This window comes from Dendrobium catenatum, unplaced genomic scaffold (assembly GCF_001605985.2).
Source record: "Dendrobium catenatum unplaced genomic scaffold, ASM160598v2 original_scaffold_235663, whole genome shotgun sequence".
Taxonomy (NCBI): domain Eukaryota; kingdom Viridiplantae; phylum Streptophyta; class Magnoliopsida; order Asparagales; family Orchidaceae; genus Dendrobium; species Dendrobium catenatum.
In genome coordinates, this window is record NW_021554071.1 from 286,943 (window position 1) to 304,428 (window position 17,486).

General features: G+C 34.4%; 2 protein-coding genes across 4 annotated transcripts in view; both read right to left on the minus strand.

The window, feature by feature from the left end:
* The window catches only part of LOC110116194 (protein GID8 homolog), a 28,002-nt gene extending 27,670 nt beyond the window's left edge, over nucleotides 1–332 (minus strand). The window contains exon 1 of one of the 3 annotated variants that reach the window (XM_020849686.2): nucleotides 159–332. In XM_020849686.2, coding sequence (XP_020705345.1) covers nucleotides 159–209 — 51 coding nt within the window. In that variant the 5' untranslated portion in view covers nucleotides 210–332. The remainder of the gene's footprint in view (nucleotides 1–158) is intronic. The other 2 variants (XM_020849685.2, XM_020849687.2) reach the window with 2 other exon arrangements.
* Nucleotides 333–5,098: 4,766 nt separating this feature from the next.
* On the minus strand, nucleotides 5,099–16,899 carry LOC110116142 (E3 ubiquitin-protein ligase RGLG4). Its single transcript, XM_020849615.2, has 11 exons — nucleotides 16,594–16,899; nucleotides 14,957–15,041; nucleotides 14,709–14,849; nucleotides 14,527–14,640; nucleotides 12,538–12,635; nucleotides 12,361–12,440; nucleotides 8,776–8,881; nucleotides 6,945–7,072; nucleotides 6,402–6,528; nucleotides 5,392–5,448; nucleotides 5,099–5,302 (listed from the first exon to the last, which is right to left on the minus strand). Exons 1-11 carry the CDS (start codon nucleotides 16,795–16,797, stop codon nucleotides 5,216–5,218), a joined length of 1,227 nt encoding a protein of 408 aa, XP_020705274.1. The 5' UTR covers nucleotides 16,798–16,899; the 3' UTR covers nucleotides 5,099–5,215.
* Nucleotides 16,900–17,486: the final 587 nt, after the last annotated feature.

Genomic DNA, 17,486 nt, shown 5'->3' on the forward strand with positions numbered 1-17,486 from the left:
CTCCTCCCTCGTAATAATGATTTGCTCGGAAAAAATATATCTCTAGGTCATACTCAAACTCTCAAACAAGCATACGGATTCTCCCTTGCAAATCAAGATTCTCGTATCTCAAACTTGAATAAGAATCGTTAACAAGGGAATAAAACGGAGAGCTTTACCATGGCTTCAATGGATTCGAACTGGCTGGGGATCATCCAGAAATGGTACATCACCTAACCTGGCCAGAGATCATGGCGGTCGAGAGAGAATAGTCACCCCTGTTGCAGAGAAATTGATGATTTGAGGTCGGATCAAAAACGAAGAAACTCAATGAAATTATGCAGATAAGCCCTAAAAAGAAAGTTTATTTATTTATTTAGAACCTAAATTTTATTTAAATGTTAATCATTTTATTTTTTTTTTCCTAAATTTTGACTTAGTTTTAAAAATCTTGTCTAAATTTTAAAACTCTCGATCATGGCTCGTGAGCCGACTCGAGCTCCTGTCAATCTCGACTCGACCGAGCTCACTTTCCAACTGACAAGCCGAGCTCGATAAGGTCTAAACTCGACTGAGCTCACTTACACCCCCAGATTCAGTTGAAGCGATTAAATAAGTTATCTGAGGAAAATTATTTGATATGATTTGTTTAGTCCAATTAAATTTGAAAGAATTTCCATACATATCTTCAAAAATTAATATGATCTAAATATTCGAATAATATATAAATATTAAATATTAAATGTATAAATATATAAAAATTTCGTGATATATATATCTAAATACCTCTAAATTTTAATAAATTCTTTTTAGCAGTATCTAAGAATTTAAAATTTTATATGATTATGACATCTTATTGCAATTTTTTCAACCTAAATCAAATTTAATTAGGTTAATTAAATCATAATTAAATATCCAATTGATTGTTAATTACTAATTTATAAAGCTAATTAAATATAATGATTTCTATTTACTCAAATTAAATAAAAAATCATGCAAATTTTTGTAGATAGTATTTTCAACAAATTAATAATTATCACTAATAAATTACAAAAAAAAGTTCATCCTATCAAGCAATGATCTCCATGCAAATATTAGAATTATAAATTTTTAGGATCAAATTTTGGACCATTTCAACTTTATGTTTTACAAATTAATAGTAAAATTGAGTTTTTTAACACGACAAGCCAATGATATTTAATATTACTCAATCCAAATCCACTAATCTAAATCAATAAATCTAAATTTAAAAACCCACCAACATCAACAGGGCTTTTACACAACATTGATGTCCATTGATATTAACAAAATTATGGTACATCATCGTTAATAATGTTGACAATACTACAAGCAACAATGATATTGGCCTCCATCCATAATAACTTCAACGCCCGTCGATGCTAATAAGATTTTTGCTCAACATCGACAACACCGACTTCCATTAACGCAATCAAGATCATTGCTTAACATCTCCCTCAGCCTTGATCCATGGCCTCATCGATAAGATCAATGGATCACACTATCAACATCAATCTCATTTGCTATCAATGCTGCCATCGAGGACAATATTGGCATTGTTTAACACTAAAAATATTATCATCTTCCATCACAATCAATGTTGACGTATATCGTTGTCAATAATACGGATATCAATCGTGGAACTCGCCATCAACAAGTTGAAAGATCTTCATTGACACTAACATTGATGCTTATTATATCTAAACTTGTCGATACTTTCCTTCTCGTTATCTAGTCTCCATATCACTAATGATTTCTATAATCTCTTCAATGCCTCTAATCTCTTCCAACTTTCATCACGAAAAAAATCTTCCATAATTCTTGTATACTATATTTTTTTCTAATTCATGATCATGACTAACATTAATGGCATCATTTTTAAAAATTAGTTATATGTTGAGTGGCAACCTTGATTTGATCCTTCAAAGGGTATTCATGTAGTATGTGTAGGTACAATTATATCCAGTTTATAGTATTATCTAAAGGTTTATGTGCTCTGATTTTTTAATATAAATGCATTGACAAAATATTTTTGGATAGCTCTTAAAGTATATTTTCAAACAATTTTTGTATAGATAATTATACAAAAGTGATTGACTACTAATAATATAGTACTATTCCACTGAATTTTTATTATGATAGATTTAACCTAGAAAAAAAATATTTAGTACTTCACGGCATTATAGAGTACTCTATTTATTAAAATTCTTTATTTTTTGGAGCATTATAGATATGAAAACAAAATGTTACTTATTCAAATAAAACTCATATGTCGTTTGGGTTTTTTGAGATCATCATGTATCCATTTTGTAGGGGTGTCAATTTTTTACACGACCCAGACCCGATCTGAAAAAATCCTGGTTTGGGTTGACTCGATTAGCAATTGGGTCAGGTTCGGATTCTGATTTTTTACCCTTTTCAAAAATAGTTCGGGTTCGGGTTAACCCGGAAATCCGAAATCAACCCTACAATGACCTGAAAGTTGGAGTAGATTTTGGATTTCTGCCTGCACTCGCATATTCCCGCCGACTCGGACTCCGCCGCCGCACTCTCACGAGTCTCCACTCCGCCTGCACTCGCCGACTCGCGGTCCATTTCAGAGGTCTTTCAGCTAATTTCATCAATCAAACAAGTTGAAAAAAATATAAAACTCCAGATAAGTTGCATTTACCCTATGTTAATTTTTAATAACTTTATTATTTGTAAAAGTTTGTATATTTAATTTGAATAAGCTAAAAAAAATCAATATCACATTAATTGAGCAATTTTTATCACATAACTTTTAGTAAGTTATTGTTATAGTCATTATGCACAATTGCACATATTGGTTATAATTACTTTGAGTCTTCATTGTGCATTTCAGCTTATGTTACATTTTTGGCATTTTGATAAATTGCCAAATTTTGTTAAAATATTACGTAAATCTTTGAGAGCACTATCACATTTTATGCTTCATTCACATTGAGTTGAGTATACTGATAAATCTTGTAAACCTTATTATTTTTTACAATTGTAAATTAGTATACACTGTTATATGTTGATGTGAATTACTCTAGTTCATTTAAATGCTAATTTAAACTTCGTTTGGGGCGGCATTCTTACTGCTTCTTAAAGCAATTTTTTAGTAAAAAAATAATTTTTTTGTTCTAGAAAACTGCTTTAAGAAGCAGTAAGAAAGCCGTTCCAAATGAAGCCTTAATGATATCGATGTATTGTAAAGCATTTGCATAAGAAGATATTATATGATTATAGGCTGTTATAGATTATGTATACATATTTATTGGGAGATAAAAATTCCGATTTAAAGGAATTAGACAATATATGCATAGGACGTCATAAGAGTCTAAATGATGGGTTCAATGAAAATGTAAGCTTACTAAAATATAATGATCTGATATTGTACATAAAAAATACTTGAGGATATAAGAGCTTGATTATGAATATATGAATAAATTAGGCCTATGATATAAATAAAAAGATGATAATTTTATTTAATGTATTTTCATAATGTATGCTCTTGCATTGCTATTATTATATAAAAAAAATTCTTTCCAAATAGATCTTATGTATTTATCGTCTGCACATCCAACATGCCATGACCAATTTGATATAATGATAGTGTTGTTTTTTCGTCGTGATAATTCGCATAAACAATCAAACAACTTGTATTTATCATCCATTGGTGAATCAAATCAATAGAAAATAAGTCAAGGCTGGGTAGCAACCCTGGCTACAACATTAAAAGGATACTCGAGTTAATGTCTAAAGTACGAATATAATTGAGCAAGTTCTTATCTTCATCATCTTTCTACGTATCCTTGGTATTCAATACTTGCAATTATTTGTTAAGACATCCTACAAATAAGAGAAATTTTGACAAAAAACTTCAAGTCATTTACATTCCCTAACTATTTCTATCATATTTGAGTATAAAAATAACGTTAGATTTGATTCATTTGAATGTGTAGTGGGGATCTGAAAAAGTGCCATTTTTATCATTTGATTTGAGAATTATGTTGTAGTTTTGGCATCCTAATCAAGGAAAACTAGTCACAAAGGGATTAGATTTGACCCGTTTCATCACATATTAAACTAAAAAGATGTTTTAAGAAGCAATAAAAAAACCCGTCTCAAACAAAGCCTTGAGATGACTTTTTTAATGCTTTTTAAAACAACTTCCTAATATAAAATTTTAATTTTTATACTTGGAATCTACTTTAAGAAGCAGTAAAAAAGCCATCCCAAACGAAGCCTAAGGCTTCGTTTGGGACGGCTTTTTTATTACTTTCTAAAACGGAGTTTTAGTACAAAAATAAAAAATTGTACTAAAACTCCGTTTTAGAAAGCAATAAAAAAGCCGTCCCAAACAAAGCCTAAGTCTCTTTTCTCTAACAATTGATCTCAAAATCACTTTTTCTTTATCACTACTTTTTTTCTAAGTTTTCAAAATTCTTCATTCTTAGGAGAATTTGTGCTTCTTTGGTGCTAACATATAGTCTTCAACTCCACTTGATCCTTATAAATTATTGGTAGTATTCAACTAAGGGTCAAATTTCATCTTTATTGGCACCTAAAATATGCAGGCATATCTATGGGACAAATTTTCTAAACCTCATCATATACATTTCATATTAGCCGTTAAATTTATTTTCCTGCTCAGCAACCAGTCGATGGCACCGCTAGCGACTAAGTTGAGCATAAAAATTTTTTTATTCCTTTGGCGTAACGGAAGTGCCATTAGTAGCGTATAAGACTTGTTATTGGAACTCGACTTTGTGAGGGTTGTGTTGTAATTGACGAGAATGGCCGAAAACATGACCCGTTTACTAAGGCGCAATAAGGACTTTTCCATAGCCAATGGAGTTAGTAGAATTGTTTGGATCTCCGGCAGTCAGCGGTGTGCGAGAGGAAGCCACCGAGTGAGAGGAAGTCGTCGGGTGAGAGGGGGCTTCATTTGGGATGGCTTTCTTACTGCTTCTTAAAGCAGCTTTTTAGTCTCAAGCAAGATTTATCTTTCTTTCCAACGGATATATTTACATTTGAATACAACAAAAAGAAATTAAAAACAATAGAAAATATAAATAAAGAACACAAACCATTTTTATAATTTATATAAAAATATATATAGCATCAAACTTATATTTATATAATCCAAATTCTGATCATTAATTTTTGTACAATTGGAAGTAAAATAACAAAATAATTCTTCAGACTTTCTTCACCCAGTGTAGAGCCTAAGGCGAGACGTAATGTTTGTTCTACAGATGGGACATTTCGACAGGTGATTCCCGCATTGTCTGCAGCACTGCATCCATGAATTCTTTGTTTATAAATAAGAGCTTCATATAATAAAAAACGTTGAAATTGATCGCCATTTGTAAGAAGGAAACTCACTGTATGGCCACATCCGAAGGCCAAATCCTTCGCATTTGTCCAGCAAATCGGACATGCCTGCTTTCAATTGAAGAGATTTTATTAGTTAATTTGATTTTGTAGTTTACTTTTTGAAGTATAAGGAAGGAAAGTTTCAATTGCATTTCCTCATATAATTTGTTTTTAAGGTTTTTGAAAATCATTTGATTTGTTTGGAGAATAGTGATGAACGCCCACTCAATCTCGATTTTCAGAGTATACAATTATATTTTTTGTTTCTAAAGTCGAAAAAAAAAGAGAGATTTAAATGATTCTCTCATGAAAAATTATTCTGCTTTCAATCAAGTTCGAGAAGTATTTACATGCACCAAACAAGGACAGGCTTCGCTAGACCATTTTGGCCCTAAAGGTTAGGCTCTATTGGATGCTAGATTATCTTAAACAAACAACAAATTTGATTCATAGCATACAGCAGGACTGACTGATTAGATTGCTATATACAAAAATCTATTTTCAATATCGTATTGGATAGAAAGAAGATCATTTCATATGTACGGGTTTACTAAAAAGCATCTAACTTCTTTCTTTATATACTATCTGTTCTCTAACCTCTTTTCAATCAAGTATCTTATTTCTTTTTAGACATCATATCCTTTGAGCAAAGCTATTTTGTCTTTCTATACGACGGATCTTCTTTTCTTTCACATTTCCCAAAACTCATTCGATGTATGAGAATTTATATTTCATTGATCTCAAAGCAAATCCGATAAATTTCAAGTCTATGATACCTATTTTATAAAGTACTAAGAAAGCTGTCTCAAATATAAGCTTCATTTGGGATGGCTTTCCTACTGCTTCTAAAGCCGTCCCAAACTAAGTCATAATCTTAATATTGTACTAATCTCAAATTAGATCTAAGAACTATGAGATCTACCTAATCAAGATTTTGGTTAGGATACTTAATAATTTATGAAGATATATATACCATTTTTTTTTGTATCTCTAGCTAGTGAGTTGGGAAACTTATTCACCTCGTTACGGTCATCAGCAATACTGGGATTTGAAGTGCTTGTTTCTCTCCTGAAAGATAATCGTTGTTTGTTTGCAGGTTGAGGAGGAGGTCTAAACGTTACTTGTTTGGCCTTCCCAGTCGTACGCCTGTATCCATTTAAGCGAGATAAATCAGCAAATATAATGAAATATGAACTACATATGAGCTTATTTTTTTGCTTGTAGATCAAAAATAATATCTAACAATGACCTTTTTGTATGATTGTTAACTCAATCCAATCAAATGATAGAATGTAATAATTTCATTTTATTTTTAAAATATAAGCTTTGACTTCAAACAACAAGTGAGGATGAATTATTCTGTGCCGACACCGGACGGGAGAACCGTCCGGTTTGTCTCTGTGAATAATAAAAGCACAGCTCACTGCACTTTTACTGTTCATGCTGCGCTTTTACTATTTACAGAGACAAAACAAGACAGTTCTTCCAATTCGGTGTCCGCACAGAATAATCTCCCATGAAGCTTAAGCTGAAACTAACTGCATATGTGATATAATAAATACCCGAGAAGGCCAAGTTCTTTCGTAGCTTTGTACTGGATGGGAACCTCCATTAGAGCAGCCAGTGCGAAAGCTGCTTCCTTCTCTGCTGGGCTAGCATTTTTGGCCATGATCTTGGAGAAGTTAACGAACTGCATTTTATTGTTTCTTAAATATTGCAATTGGAGTCAATATAGCATCATAAGAGAAAGAATAAAAACAATTTATGCTGATTCAAATATTCATTGATCTATATCATCTCTCACAATGCCTTAAACAAATTAACTTATCATAATTATAATCTGTTGTTAACTGTTGATTCAGATCAGTAGACCCATTAATATTGATTTGTATTAGTACTAAACAATATGAATAAAGAATAATACATTGAATAAAAAAATTGTAAGCTGCTTTCGCTAAATTATCACTTGTGCATGGCATACACGAAGACCGAATAAAGAGAAACTAATTTGTCTTTTTCGTTTGGGATAACTTACGAGTATCTTTGACTTTTTGATGTTGGAATGTTTAAAAAATTGTTGTTATTTTTTTCTTGTTTGAATGTTTAAATTGTTTGTTTCAAATTTAATTTGTTTTTTTCTCAGAAAATAAATTTGAAGAAAACATGAAAATGTTTGTTCATTTATTTCATTTAATTGACATTGTTTTTCTTTTGGCTATATTGTTCCACCAAGAAGCAATAGGGGTGTCAATTTTGGGTCATGGGTTTGGTTCGGGTAGAACCTGGAATTGACCCGAGTTCAAACGGGTCAATCCTAACCTGACCCGGGTAGGTAAATGGGTCGGAAATTCGAACCCGGACCCGACCCGGCGGGTTACCGGGTTGACCCGACCCGACACGGGAAGGCGGGCTGCGGCAGGCACGGACGCGGGCGCTAACACGAACGACCTGGCGTGGAAAAGCGGCAAGTGCAGACGCAAGCGGCAGGCGTGGCTGCACGGGGCGAGTGCACGGGCACGAAAGCGTACTGGACGGGAGCACGGGCAGCCGTGCGGGAGCTCGGGCAGGGTGCGAACAGCAACGGGCAAGCCCTCGGGCAGCTGGGAAGTCATTTCAAACATGTTTCGGGGTTGACCCGGCAACCCGTTAGGTCAACTCGGACCCTTTTTAGAAACGGGTCGGGTCTAACCCGAAAATTCTGGGTCGGGTTAGGGTCGGATTTTTGTGTCGTGTCAAATATTGACACCCCTAAGAAGCAATAACTAAGAGCCTCCGAATGAAGAAAGTTAAGAAAAACTTCTAAATTATTTGTTGGGGTTAGTTTGTTTGATTGATAAGGTCCTTAAAAAGTAAATTTTTTTCTGAAATTTTAATTTCAAATCTAGTCTACCGGTCCATTTAGGACAGTTGCGTTTTTTTATAAAAGTGATAGTAAAACTATTTGAAGAAAGTAGCTTTTTAGAAACTTACAGTAGAAAATAGCTCCCTAGCCCAAAAAATATAGAAAATAGTGAAAAAAACATTAGTCAAACAAAAGCTTTAATTGTGATCTAAAAGCAAAACAATAAAAAAATGTCTGAAATTAAGCCTAAGGATTCGTTTGGGACTGTTTTTTTACTACTTCTTAAAGCTTATTTACAGGGCAAAAATTAAAATTTTATATTAAAAAGTTACTTTAAGAAGTAGTCAGAAAGCTGTCCTAAACGAAATCTAAGTCACAATAAGTTAAATCTTATAAATCTGATTTTAAAGAAGAAATAAAAAGTCTTCTAAGTTATGCAATCCTTCAATATTTTTCTTATACAATCTTTCAATGTTTCTTCTCAAATAAAGAGAGAATTTGACTTGCTAGAGAGAGAGAGAGAGAGAGAGAGAGAGAGAATATGATCATACCTGAAAATTGTCAAAGGCTCGAGCTGGAATCTTATCATCAAATTTTTGCATGTCTTCCCATGGTCCATCCCCAACTCCTACTAATACAATTGACAATGGAACACAACTGACAAGAAAGAAGGCAAATTAATAAACATATATTTAGATGCGATGAACGAAAGTCAATTATCGAATAAAATCAATCAAAATCTGTAGACCAGTGCATGTTGATGGCTTCTTTAGGAAAATAAATAAATAGTTGTCACTGCTGATCTTATATAATTAACTAAGACACAAATTAAAGCACGTTTAAGTAGAAAATAACTTCTTATATTTTCATATTTTGAAAGATAATGATTTTCATTAGGGGTGTCAATATTTGACACGACACAAAAACCCGACCCGAAATTGACCCGCAAATTTTCATTTAGACCCGACCCGATTTCAAAACGGGTCGGGTTCGGGTTCCCGAATTCGACCCGTTTGAAAAATGGGTCGGGTATGGGTTGAGCCAGCGGTTTGGTGGGTCAACCTGAAAACCCATTTGAAATGCCTGCCGGTGAAGCTGCCCACGGTTGCCCGAGCACCTGCCCGCAACTACCTGCGCTTGCTACTCGCGCCTACCAGCCGCCACCCACACGCCCGCCAAAGTTGTCCGCTTGCGCACGCGGATGCCCGCTCGCCTGCTCGCGCGCGCACGCGGTTACGCTAATGCCCGCATCATCTGCTCACCTCCGGACTTGCTGCCCGCATCCCCCAGATCCGCCATCCCCTGTCGAGTCGGGTCAACCCCGCAACCCGCTGGGACGGGTTTGAATTTTCGACCTGTTAACCTATCCATATCGGGTTTGGGTCGACCCGTTTGAACCCGGGTCAGTTCCGGGTTCGACCCAAACCCAACCCATGACCCGAAATTGACACCCATAGTTTTCATCTTCTAATATCAGTTATTGCAAGCCAAATATGACATTTCATGTAGAACTAAAGTGACGAAGACATCAGTAGAAGATTTCAGTGCGTCTATCATAGGAGACATCGTAGATCGACGACAACAATCAGGGGAATCTATTTATGAGTTATTTTATGTTATTGTATTATTATTATTATTATTATTTATTTTAGTTGACCTTTGTACCACTATGAGGGAGTTTCGAGAGTTGTAGTTCGGAGGGCATATTTGTTGAGTTTTTTCTTCATTGTGGAGGCTTATATATAGTGGCCCTAGACTTTGTTTTGGTTTTTTTTAATGATTGCTTAAAAAAATTTCTTATTTTCTTCTCTCGAGCTTGTGAGTTATTGAGTGTCGAAGTCCCAAGGTGTGGGCAAAATAATACCCACAAGTCGTGGAGGTGCTCTGGACTCGTGGTCCGACTTTCCCCTTGCTTCATGCCGCTGGCCATCCCCTCCCCGTTGTGCCAAGCTGCCTTCTATCCCCTTCCCCAAACACCTGTCGGCCTACTCTCCCCCACCATCCCCTCTGTTTACCCCTTAACTGACCCCCTCCCCCACCCATAGCCGCCAGCCACTCGCCGGCTCCCCTAGCCATCTGCCGTCCCCTCCAAAACCTAAATCCCCAGCCTTCCCTTGAACCCCCTTGCCGCTAGCTACCCATCCAAAGACCCAATGGATTTTGAATTTCAAAATTCAAACTTCCTTGAATTCCTTTCCTAAAATAAGTCTTGTCAATTTGGAAATGATCTTTAGTTGAAATCAATTCCATATGAAAATTTCGAATACTTTTCTCTTTGATAATTTTTAATTAGGAAACCTCTTCAATCACATTAAATCTAAGATTAAATTCATATTTAATTCCAATATTCATTTAATGCTTATAGCCCACAAGCATTGATTTGAGACCCTCCCCCTCTCTCCCCATATGGCCGACCCCTTACCTTTCCTTTTTCCCTCACCAATCAATTCTCTAATTCAAATAAAATGCTCCCTAAACCCCTTCTAAACCTCCAGCCTCATTGAAATATTTTTGGGAATAGTTTGGAGTTTAAACTGCTTCATTTCCTCTCTGAACAAAATTATGAAATAAATTTCAGATTTTCTAAAATATCTTCCCCACCTCCCTAGCCCTAAACCCTAGTCGTCCACTCCCTTTTCCCGTCTACCCGAGAAACCCCACCGTCGGCTCCTCCCCTCCCTTCTCCCTTCACTAATCGCCGACTCCTCCAAGGTTCACACTAAAGAATACTCCAATGTTCATGGATGGACTATCCTAAAGCCGACCACGGATTTGCGTACGATTCTTAAGGCCAATTTGATATCCTTCAGTCTCCTTTCTTCAATCCCGACTGAGAGTTTGAAGATTCCGTCGAAGACTATGTCTACCACATTCTATTTCATCTAGCCGAGACAATTAATGAACAACGACCACCTAAACAGTGGCAACTCGTCGGACGTCCACCTGCTCCTCCTTCTCGTGCTACCTTCACATGGATCAAGACCGTCGGTGTCGTAACTTTCTTAGTGGCATCGTTTGGTTTGCTGAATATCTCTCTCTACTAAAGCCCTTCATAGAGTCTGAGTGAGAAATAAAACTCTAGGTGAAAAGCTCTTGATATTAACATGTGGATTATTATTACAGCATATCTTGTTTTATTGTATTTTCTGATATTGTTTTAAATTGATTTGTTCTCCTAAAATTGTAACTGCATGCCAGAATTTTTAGGTTTATAAAGCTTTAAACTATAATGATTATGAATTTATAGAGGATGGCATTTTCCGCTCTTTTTGACATCCAATATTCACAAAAGGATCAATTATATGCATAATGAAGGGTCCAATAAGAAAATCAGCTCGTTTTGAGCGGGTGAAAGCCGAATTCTTTTGGAAAGGGTTAAGAGGAGATGTGAGACCTCGTTCCCTTACTGTTCCTCTCTGACTTGGATTTTTCTCCCAGGATCGTCCGGGACGATAGTGAGATCGTCTAGGCCGATCTGTACTGTTCAAAATATCGTCCTGAAATAAGTTCTGGGAACCGTCCAGGACGATCCATTTTGGTCTAATCGCCCCGAGACGATTTGGCGATCGGCCGGGCCGATCAGCTTAATGATATTTTGGGGTTAGTATAACTTTCTATAAAGTCAGTTGTAAAACTGTTGTGAAAAATATAACTTTTATGAAACATTTTATGTTTTTTTTTAGAAAAAAAATACAACTTTTTTATAGCTATCACGACCTAAAAAATTAAATTGTAAAATAGTTTTCCACCACAAAAATTTTGAAAGAACGGAGAGAAATATATAAGAAAGCAATAGCCATATAAAAATATGATTGAAATTTTAAAATAAAAGTAGTAAGAAATTACCCCAATTATTAGCAACAATTTTTTCCTTTTTTTTTTTTTTTAAACGGGATATCCACCCACTATCATCCTTTAAAAGGCGTTTGACGGTGTGACTAATCCTCAATTGACCTAAAAGAGGCACTCACCCCAGTAACCTCATGACCCACACTTGATTGGACCCCACTTAATAGGCGTTGCCGCTCGACGGGAATCGAGCAGGACTTGAGAGGTTCCCAACCGTACTCGCCCACCAACCAAACTACGCAATGGTAGGTCCAAATTAACATATTAATGAGCATATAGTTGAATACCTTGCTATAACAATTGAGTTGATTGTGCTTTCCTCCTGTGGACTCAGATCCTTTCCTTCTATATCAACACTTCTGGTAACCTTTGCATGAATGGAATTTAATTTAATTAATCTTTAAATAATTTAAAAAAAGGTAGAGAAGATAGGGTGACTAACAAATTAAATTTACAAATATCACCTGCCCATCTGCTATAATAACCAAAACGTGATACTGTCCTCCGCTGTTCTCGACGATGTGAACCGCAGCATCTACTAGAGGTGCAAATGACGTCGGGCCTATCATGACAAAACGAAATCATGGTGGACTATTTTGGAAATATTAGATATGAAATAAAAGGGTTAAATCCTGAAACTGCTTGGTAACATTTATGATAAATCATGCGTATCTGTCATTAGACTATATGTGTCATTACTTATTGGACGACCACTAATACAGACGGCTCCACTAGTTTTACTCATGTTATTCCACTGAGTGGCTCAGTCTGTTTTATAACGGACTCTGACTTTCTAACTACCTATCTTTCCATTGTGATTATATATTGCTATGTAAATTGCTTTATCAAATACAATGGAAACACGATCTACAGTGATTATTGTTAGCTTCTTTTTCATTTAGAGTTTCTCATTTCTCTGTTTTCTGCTTTAGCTTCTCAACTGTTTGCCTATTCAATTCATGATTTAAAATGATTAAGAGATTTGACCTGCATTACTTGAATAATTAAAGTAAAACAGCAGAAGTTCAAATAAAATACAACAAAATTTTGATAAAAATACAGCAATAACATAGATTTAAGATTAGTTTATTAATTTTAAATAATCTTTTATTTAATTAATATTAATAGTTTTTAGAATTATCTAAATTTAAAAAAATAATTACGAAATAGTTGTAAAACCTCAAGTTCCCGAAATAGACTATTTAAACCATAAATCTAATCAACAAATGAATTATTTATTAATTAATCATTTATTAAATTAATTAACTCATCATTTCTATTTAGATAAATTAAATAAAAATAGTATCAATTATTTAAATTATTATTATTTATTATGATTTATTTTATTTTATAACTAATGTATATATATCTAGCTTTTTTAATTAAACATTTATAGTTATAGCTAATTAAATTTTTATGGAATTGAAATAAATTATAATTAGCATAATCTAATATCTTTATTAATTATTAATTAATTAAATATGATAATTTTCATTAAAATAAGTTATAAATAATATTAATTTACATGAATTAATGTCTAATTAATTAATAATTATTAATTATTGAGATTAGTTTACTCATTTTAAATAATTCTTCTACTATTTTCTCCTTTCTTTTCGTTGCCTACGCCAAAGTTTGCATTTCCCCTTTATTTCTTCGTTGATGTTCTTCTTCGGCTACTTTGTCGTTATTCTACTTCGCTCCTCGAAGACATTGCCTTCCTATTGGATCATAAGTTACAACGTACATTTTGATCGAAAGCAATGATGGGAGCTCATCACTTGCTGTGAAGGTAACTTTCTCCCTTTCGCGCGCTTATTCGGAAGTGTCATTGTCGACGAGCGATTGTGATCGGAGGGCCATAGTCAGTAGGCGACAAAGGTCAGACAGATCAAGCATAGGCCCAACAATGCTAACCAAATGGAGGACTATTTGTGGCGCGAATTCGTCGGCAGTTGTGCCAAGGTAGAGCTTTAGGATTCTTCAAGCCTCATAACTCTTCTCTTCTTTTTTCCTTTACACTCATGAGAAGAATGAATGTCTATTTATAGTTTTTTGGAGAAACATGTTTAGTAAATATATAGAAGATCCAAAGTAAATTTGGAGTATTCCATCGAATGGCTAATATTAATTTTATTGATTATGAAGCATTCTTTAAACATTTATATGTCTTACAGATGTCGGAATTCAACTATCTTGGACTTGTTGAGCATGTCATATTTAGTTATCCAATTAATGCTTTGTCAAATAGGTTTTTCTCTTTTAATTTGGATTCATTTGGGCTCGGATTGGATTGAATTTGGTGTCATTGGGTTTATTTGCCTGAGCCCAAAATTTAACAATTAATATATCTATCTAATTTTGATCTCTTTAATTTATACTACTAAATAAATACTCACTCTTCCATTGATATAACCAAATACAAGCCCAAATTTCAGGGAAAAAAATATTACCTGATAATTTCAAATTTGGAACAATTTTCCTGTAGCATTCGAGAACTTCCTCAAAGCCATGACAAGGAGAGTGATCGCCATGAAAGCTGAACACCTCCCTATCATGAGTTGTTGCTGCACCAACAAAAAATTTAAAAACCAAAACAAAACAAAATAAAATAGTTTTGCAGAAAATAACTCACCATCACCAAATCCAAAGCATGGGATGAGATTGTCTTCGTCAAATGGAGCTAAGGTCTTCCCTATTATGCTGATGGCTTCTTCATATGGATTTCGTTTATCACCAATTGCATGCAGGCTCTGGTTATTGAATGAGTATTTGCCTTTTTATAAGCAGAAAAAAAATGAGGTTATTAAATATTTTTATTTCTGTTGAGAAATTTATAAATCACAAGAAAGAAAATTTGGTTTTGTCGTTTGTGTATAAAACCTGCCCAATCATTGCTTTTTGTAAAATCAATTCCTAGGATCAAGTTTGATGACTCCAAGCCTGCTTCTCTTAGGGCTGCTGTAACCTGAATATTTTCAAATGGTTACGATATCACAAACTAATTAAGCGAGCATTAAGACTTAACAGAAGATTAAGGGGATGTTTTGTTTGAGGTAAATGGATGTAAAGTTCTTTAAATTAAAGAGTTTCAAGAATATTAGTGTTTGGTTTAAGTCTAAGAAATGAGCTAAAAAGATTTGGTTATAAAATATTATAAATGACATTTCTTTATTAGATTTAAATGAGAATTTGAGTTTTAACATGACACAATGGCGAAAAGGATTCATGTAGCCGACCTCACGTGGTGGGACAAATACTTGTTGTTGTTGTTGTTTAAGTAAAATAAATGCAGTATAAATGTTTGATGTATTTAAAGGGCACCATCTAACACAAATTTGGCGTAATTAAGTGGTAAAACCAACATTTATTTTGAGGGTGGTTAAAATATGATTGTGAAATGCATAATTTTACGTATAAATAGAAAAACGAAAAGGTTTTATAAGAATTTGGATAATTGCATTTATTGAAAGTGGACAAAAGAGTTAAAATATTTATTCTTTTAAGACAAAAAAACAAAGCCGGGCAGTTGCACACCATAAGCTCTTCCTATATCCACTATTGGTGTAATTGAATATCCATGGATTTGAACAATTTTCAATTACACAGTACATTCATCGTTATTGCCATCACAAGTCATTGTCGACCACCCCCACCACCCGTCATCAATCGCCACAACCACCTCATCCATTGTCGCCCATCCCCTATTTCGCCGCCGACAACCTAGCTCGCTATGGGTGGCGACCACCACACTAGTCGTTGTGGGCTCTAACCACTCATCACCATCATAGGCCCCTACCACCGGCTAACCACCGATACACATCGCTTCTCAGCATCATTGTTAGCCACTAGTGGTTATTGTCACTGCCTCCCTTGCTGGCTAGCACAACCACCGACCCGCCCTTGTCGGCACACCTCCGGCCACGATTGTTGACCACCAATCATAATCATTTTTAGGCTTTATACTGCATTCAATTTAATTTAAGCCAAACAATCAAAATATACTCATCCAAATAATGCCAAAAGTTTTCAGGTGCATTTCATTCATTTTACATTGTATTTCTTTTTTAATTGGCCACAAACAACCTTTAAATTATAAATTTAGAACAAAATCTAATATAATATGACAAGACAATTATTTATTTTTTATTATAAAATTTTTTTGAGTTATTTTAATGTATTCTTACAGAATAATTATATTATTCTCTTGGAATAGTAAATCATTAATTATAAAATATGCGGTTTAAATTAAAAATATTGAAAAATGACATCTTTTTTAACAAACGATCTTTTTTTTTTTTTTTTTTTAAAGTTTTAACCAACGACGATGAATCCTTCCAAAATATTATATTATTTTAGCCTTATTTTTCTCACTCATAATATAATTTTTTATCCAAAAAAATCATGAAATACAAATCAAATTCATATGAGAGCGCGCCAATAATTTTTCTTATATATTTTCGTTCATATATATGAAGAAAATAACATGAAACATCAATATATCGAAGGCATGAATTAACCTGGTCGAGAGAGTTATAGTTGTCAGGTATGTACGAGTACTTCCTAGTTATCATTCTCCTATTCGCTTCACTGTTTCTGCGACTCGTGCTCGGTTGATCTGTTATAACCCCTGTCGCAGCCGACGCCGGCGATGGATCCCGGCGATCAACGTCGCGCAGATTCCGGCCACCCCGGCCAAAGAAACCTCCTAAGAAAGCCCCCATGTTAGTTTTTATTCGAATGAGTGGAGAGAAGATAACGAATTGATTCCTGTTTTCTTGTAAAGGATAAATGAATGGCCTGCCTTGCAAAGTTATAAAGAGAGAGAAGCTAACCCCAAGAAAGTGCGAGGAAGATGTTCTTTAGCTTTGCTTTTGGCCCTCCAATCGGACAAAGGAGAACCTTCTGCGTTTCTTCCACAAAGTGTTGTCTTTTTCACCTGCCACTTCATGGATATAATTTTAGATGAACTTTTTAAAGACTTGGGTCTTCTAATTTCGGAAAATTGTAATATATAAATAATTAAACTTATGTAAAATTTAATGTAGATTTAAGATTTTGTAGCTTAATTACAATATTATTCAATTAAGCTTTCACGGTACTTTTTTTATCCTATCGATTGTGGTTAAAACGCCTATAATATTTTTAGTAACGGTTTATAAATCTTTGGACATCCGTTATATTTGTTATTGCTGCAAACCGGCTTTTGCACCCTATATTAGACATTTGACAGCGTTTTTTTAGCAATTGTTTTAACCGCTACAAATCTGCTACATTATAGCGATTTTAACTCCTACAAATATGGACAATTAGTTTATAGTAGCGGTTTTAACACCTAATACATTTTTAGTAGTGCAACATTTTTATTTACACATCTCAAGTGTATTAAAATGCAACTAAGTTAGGCTCGGAC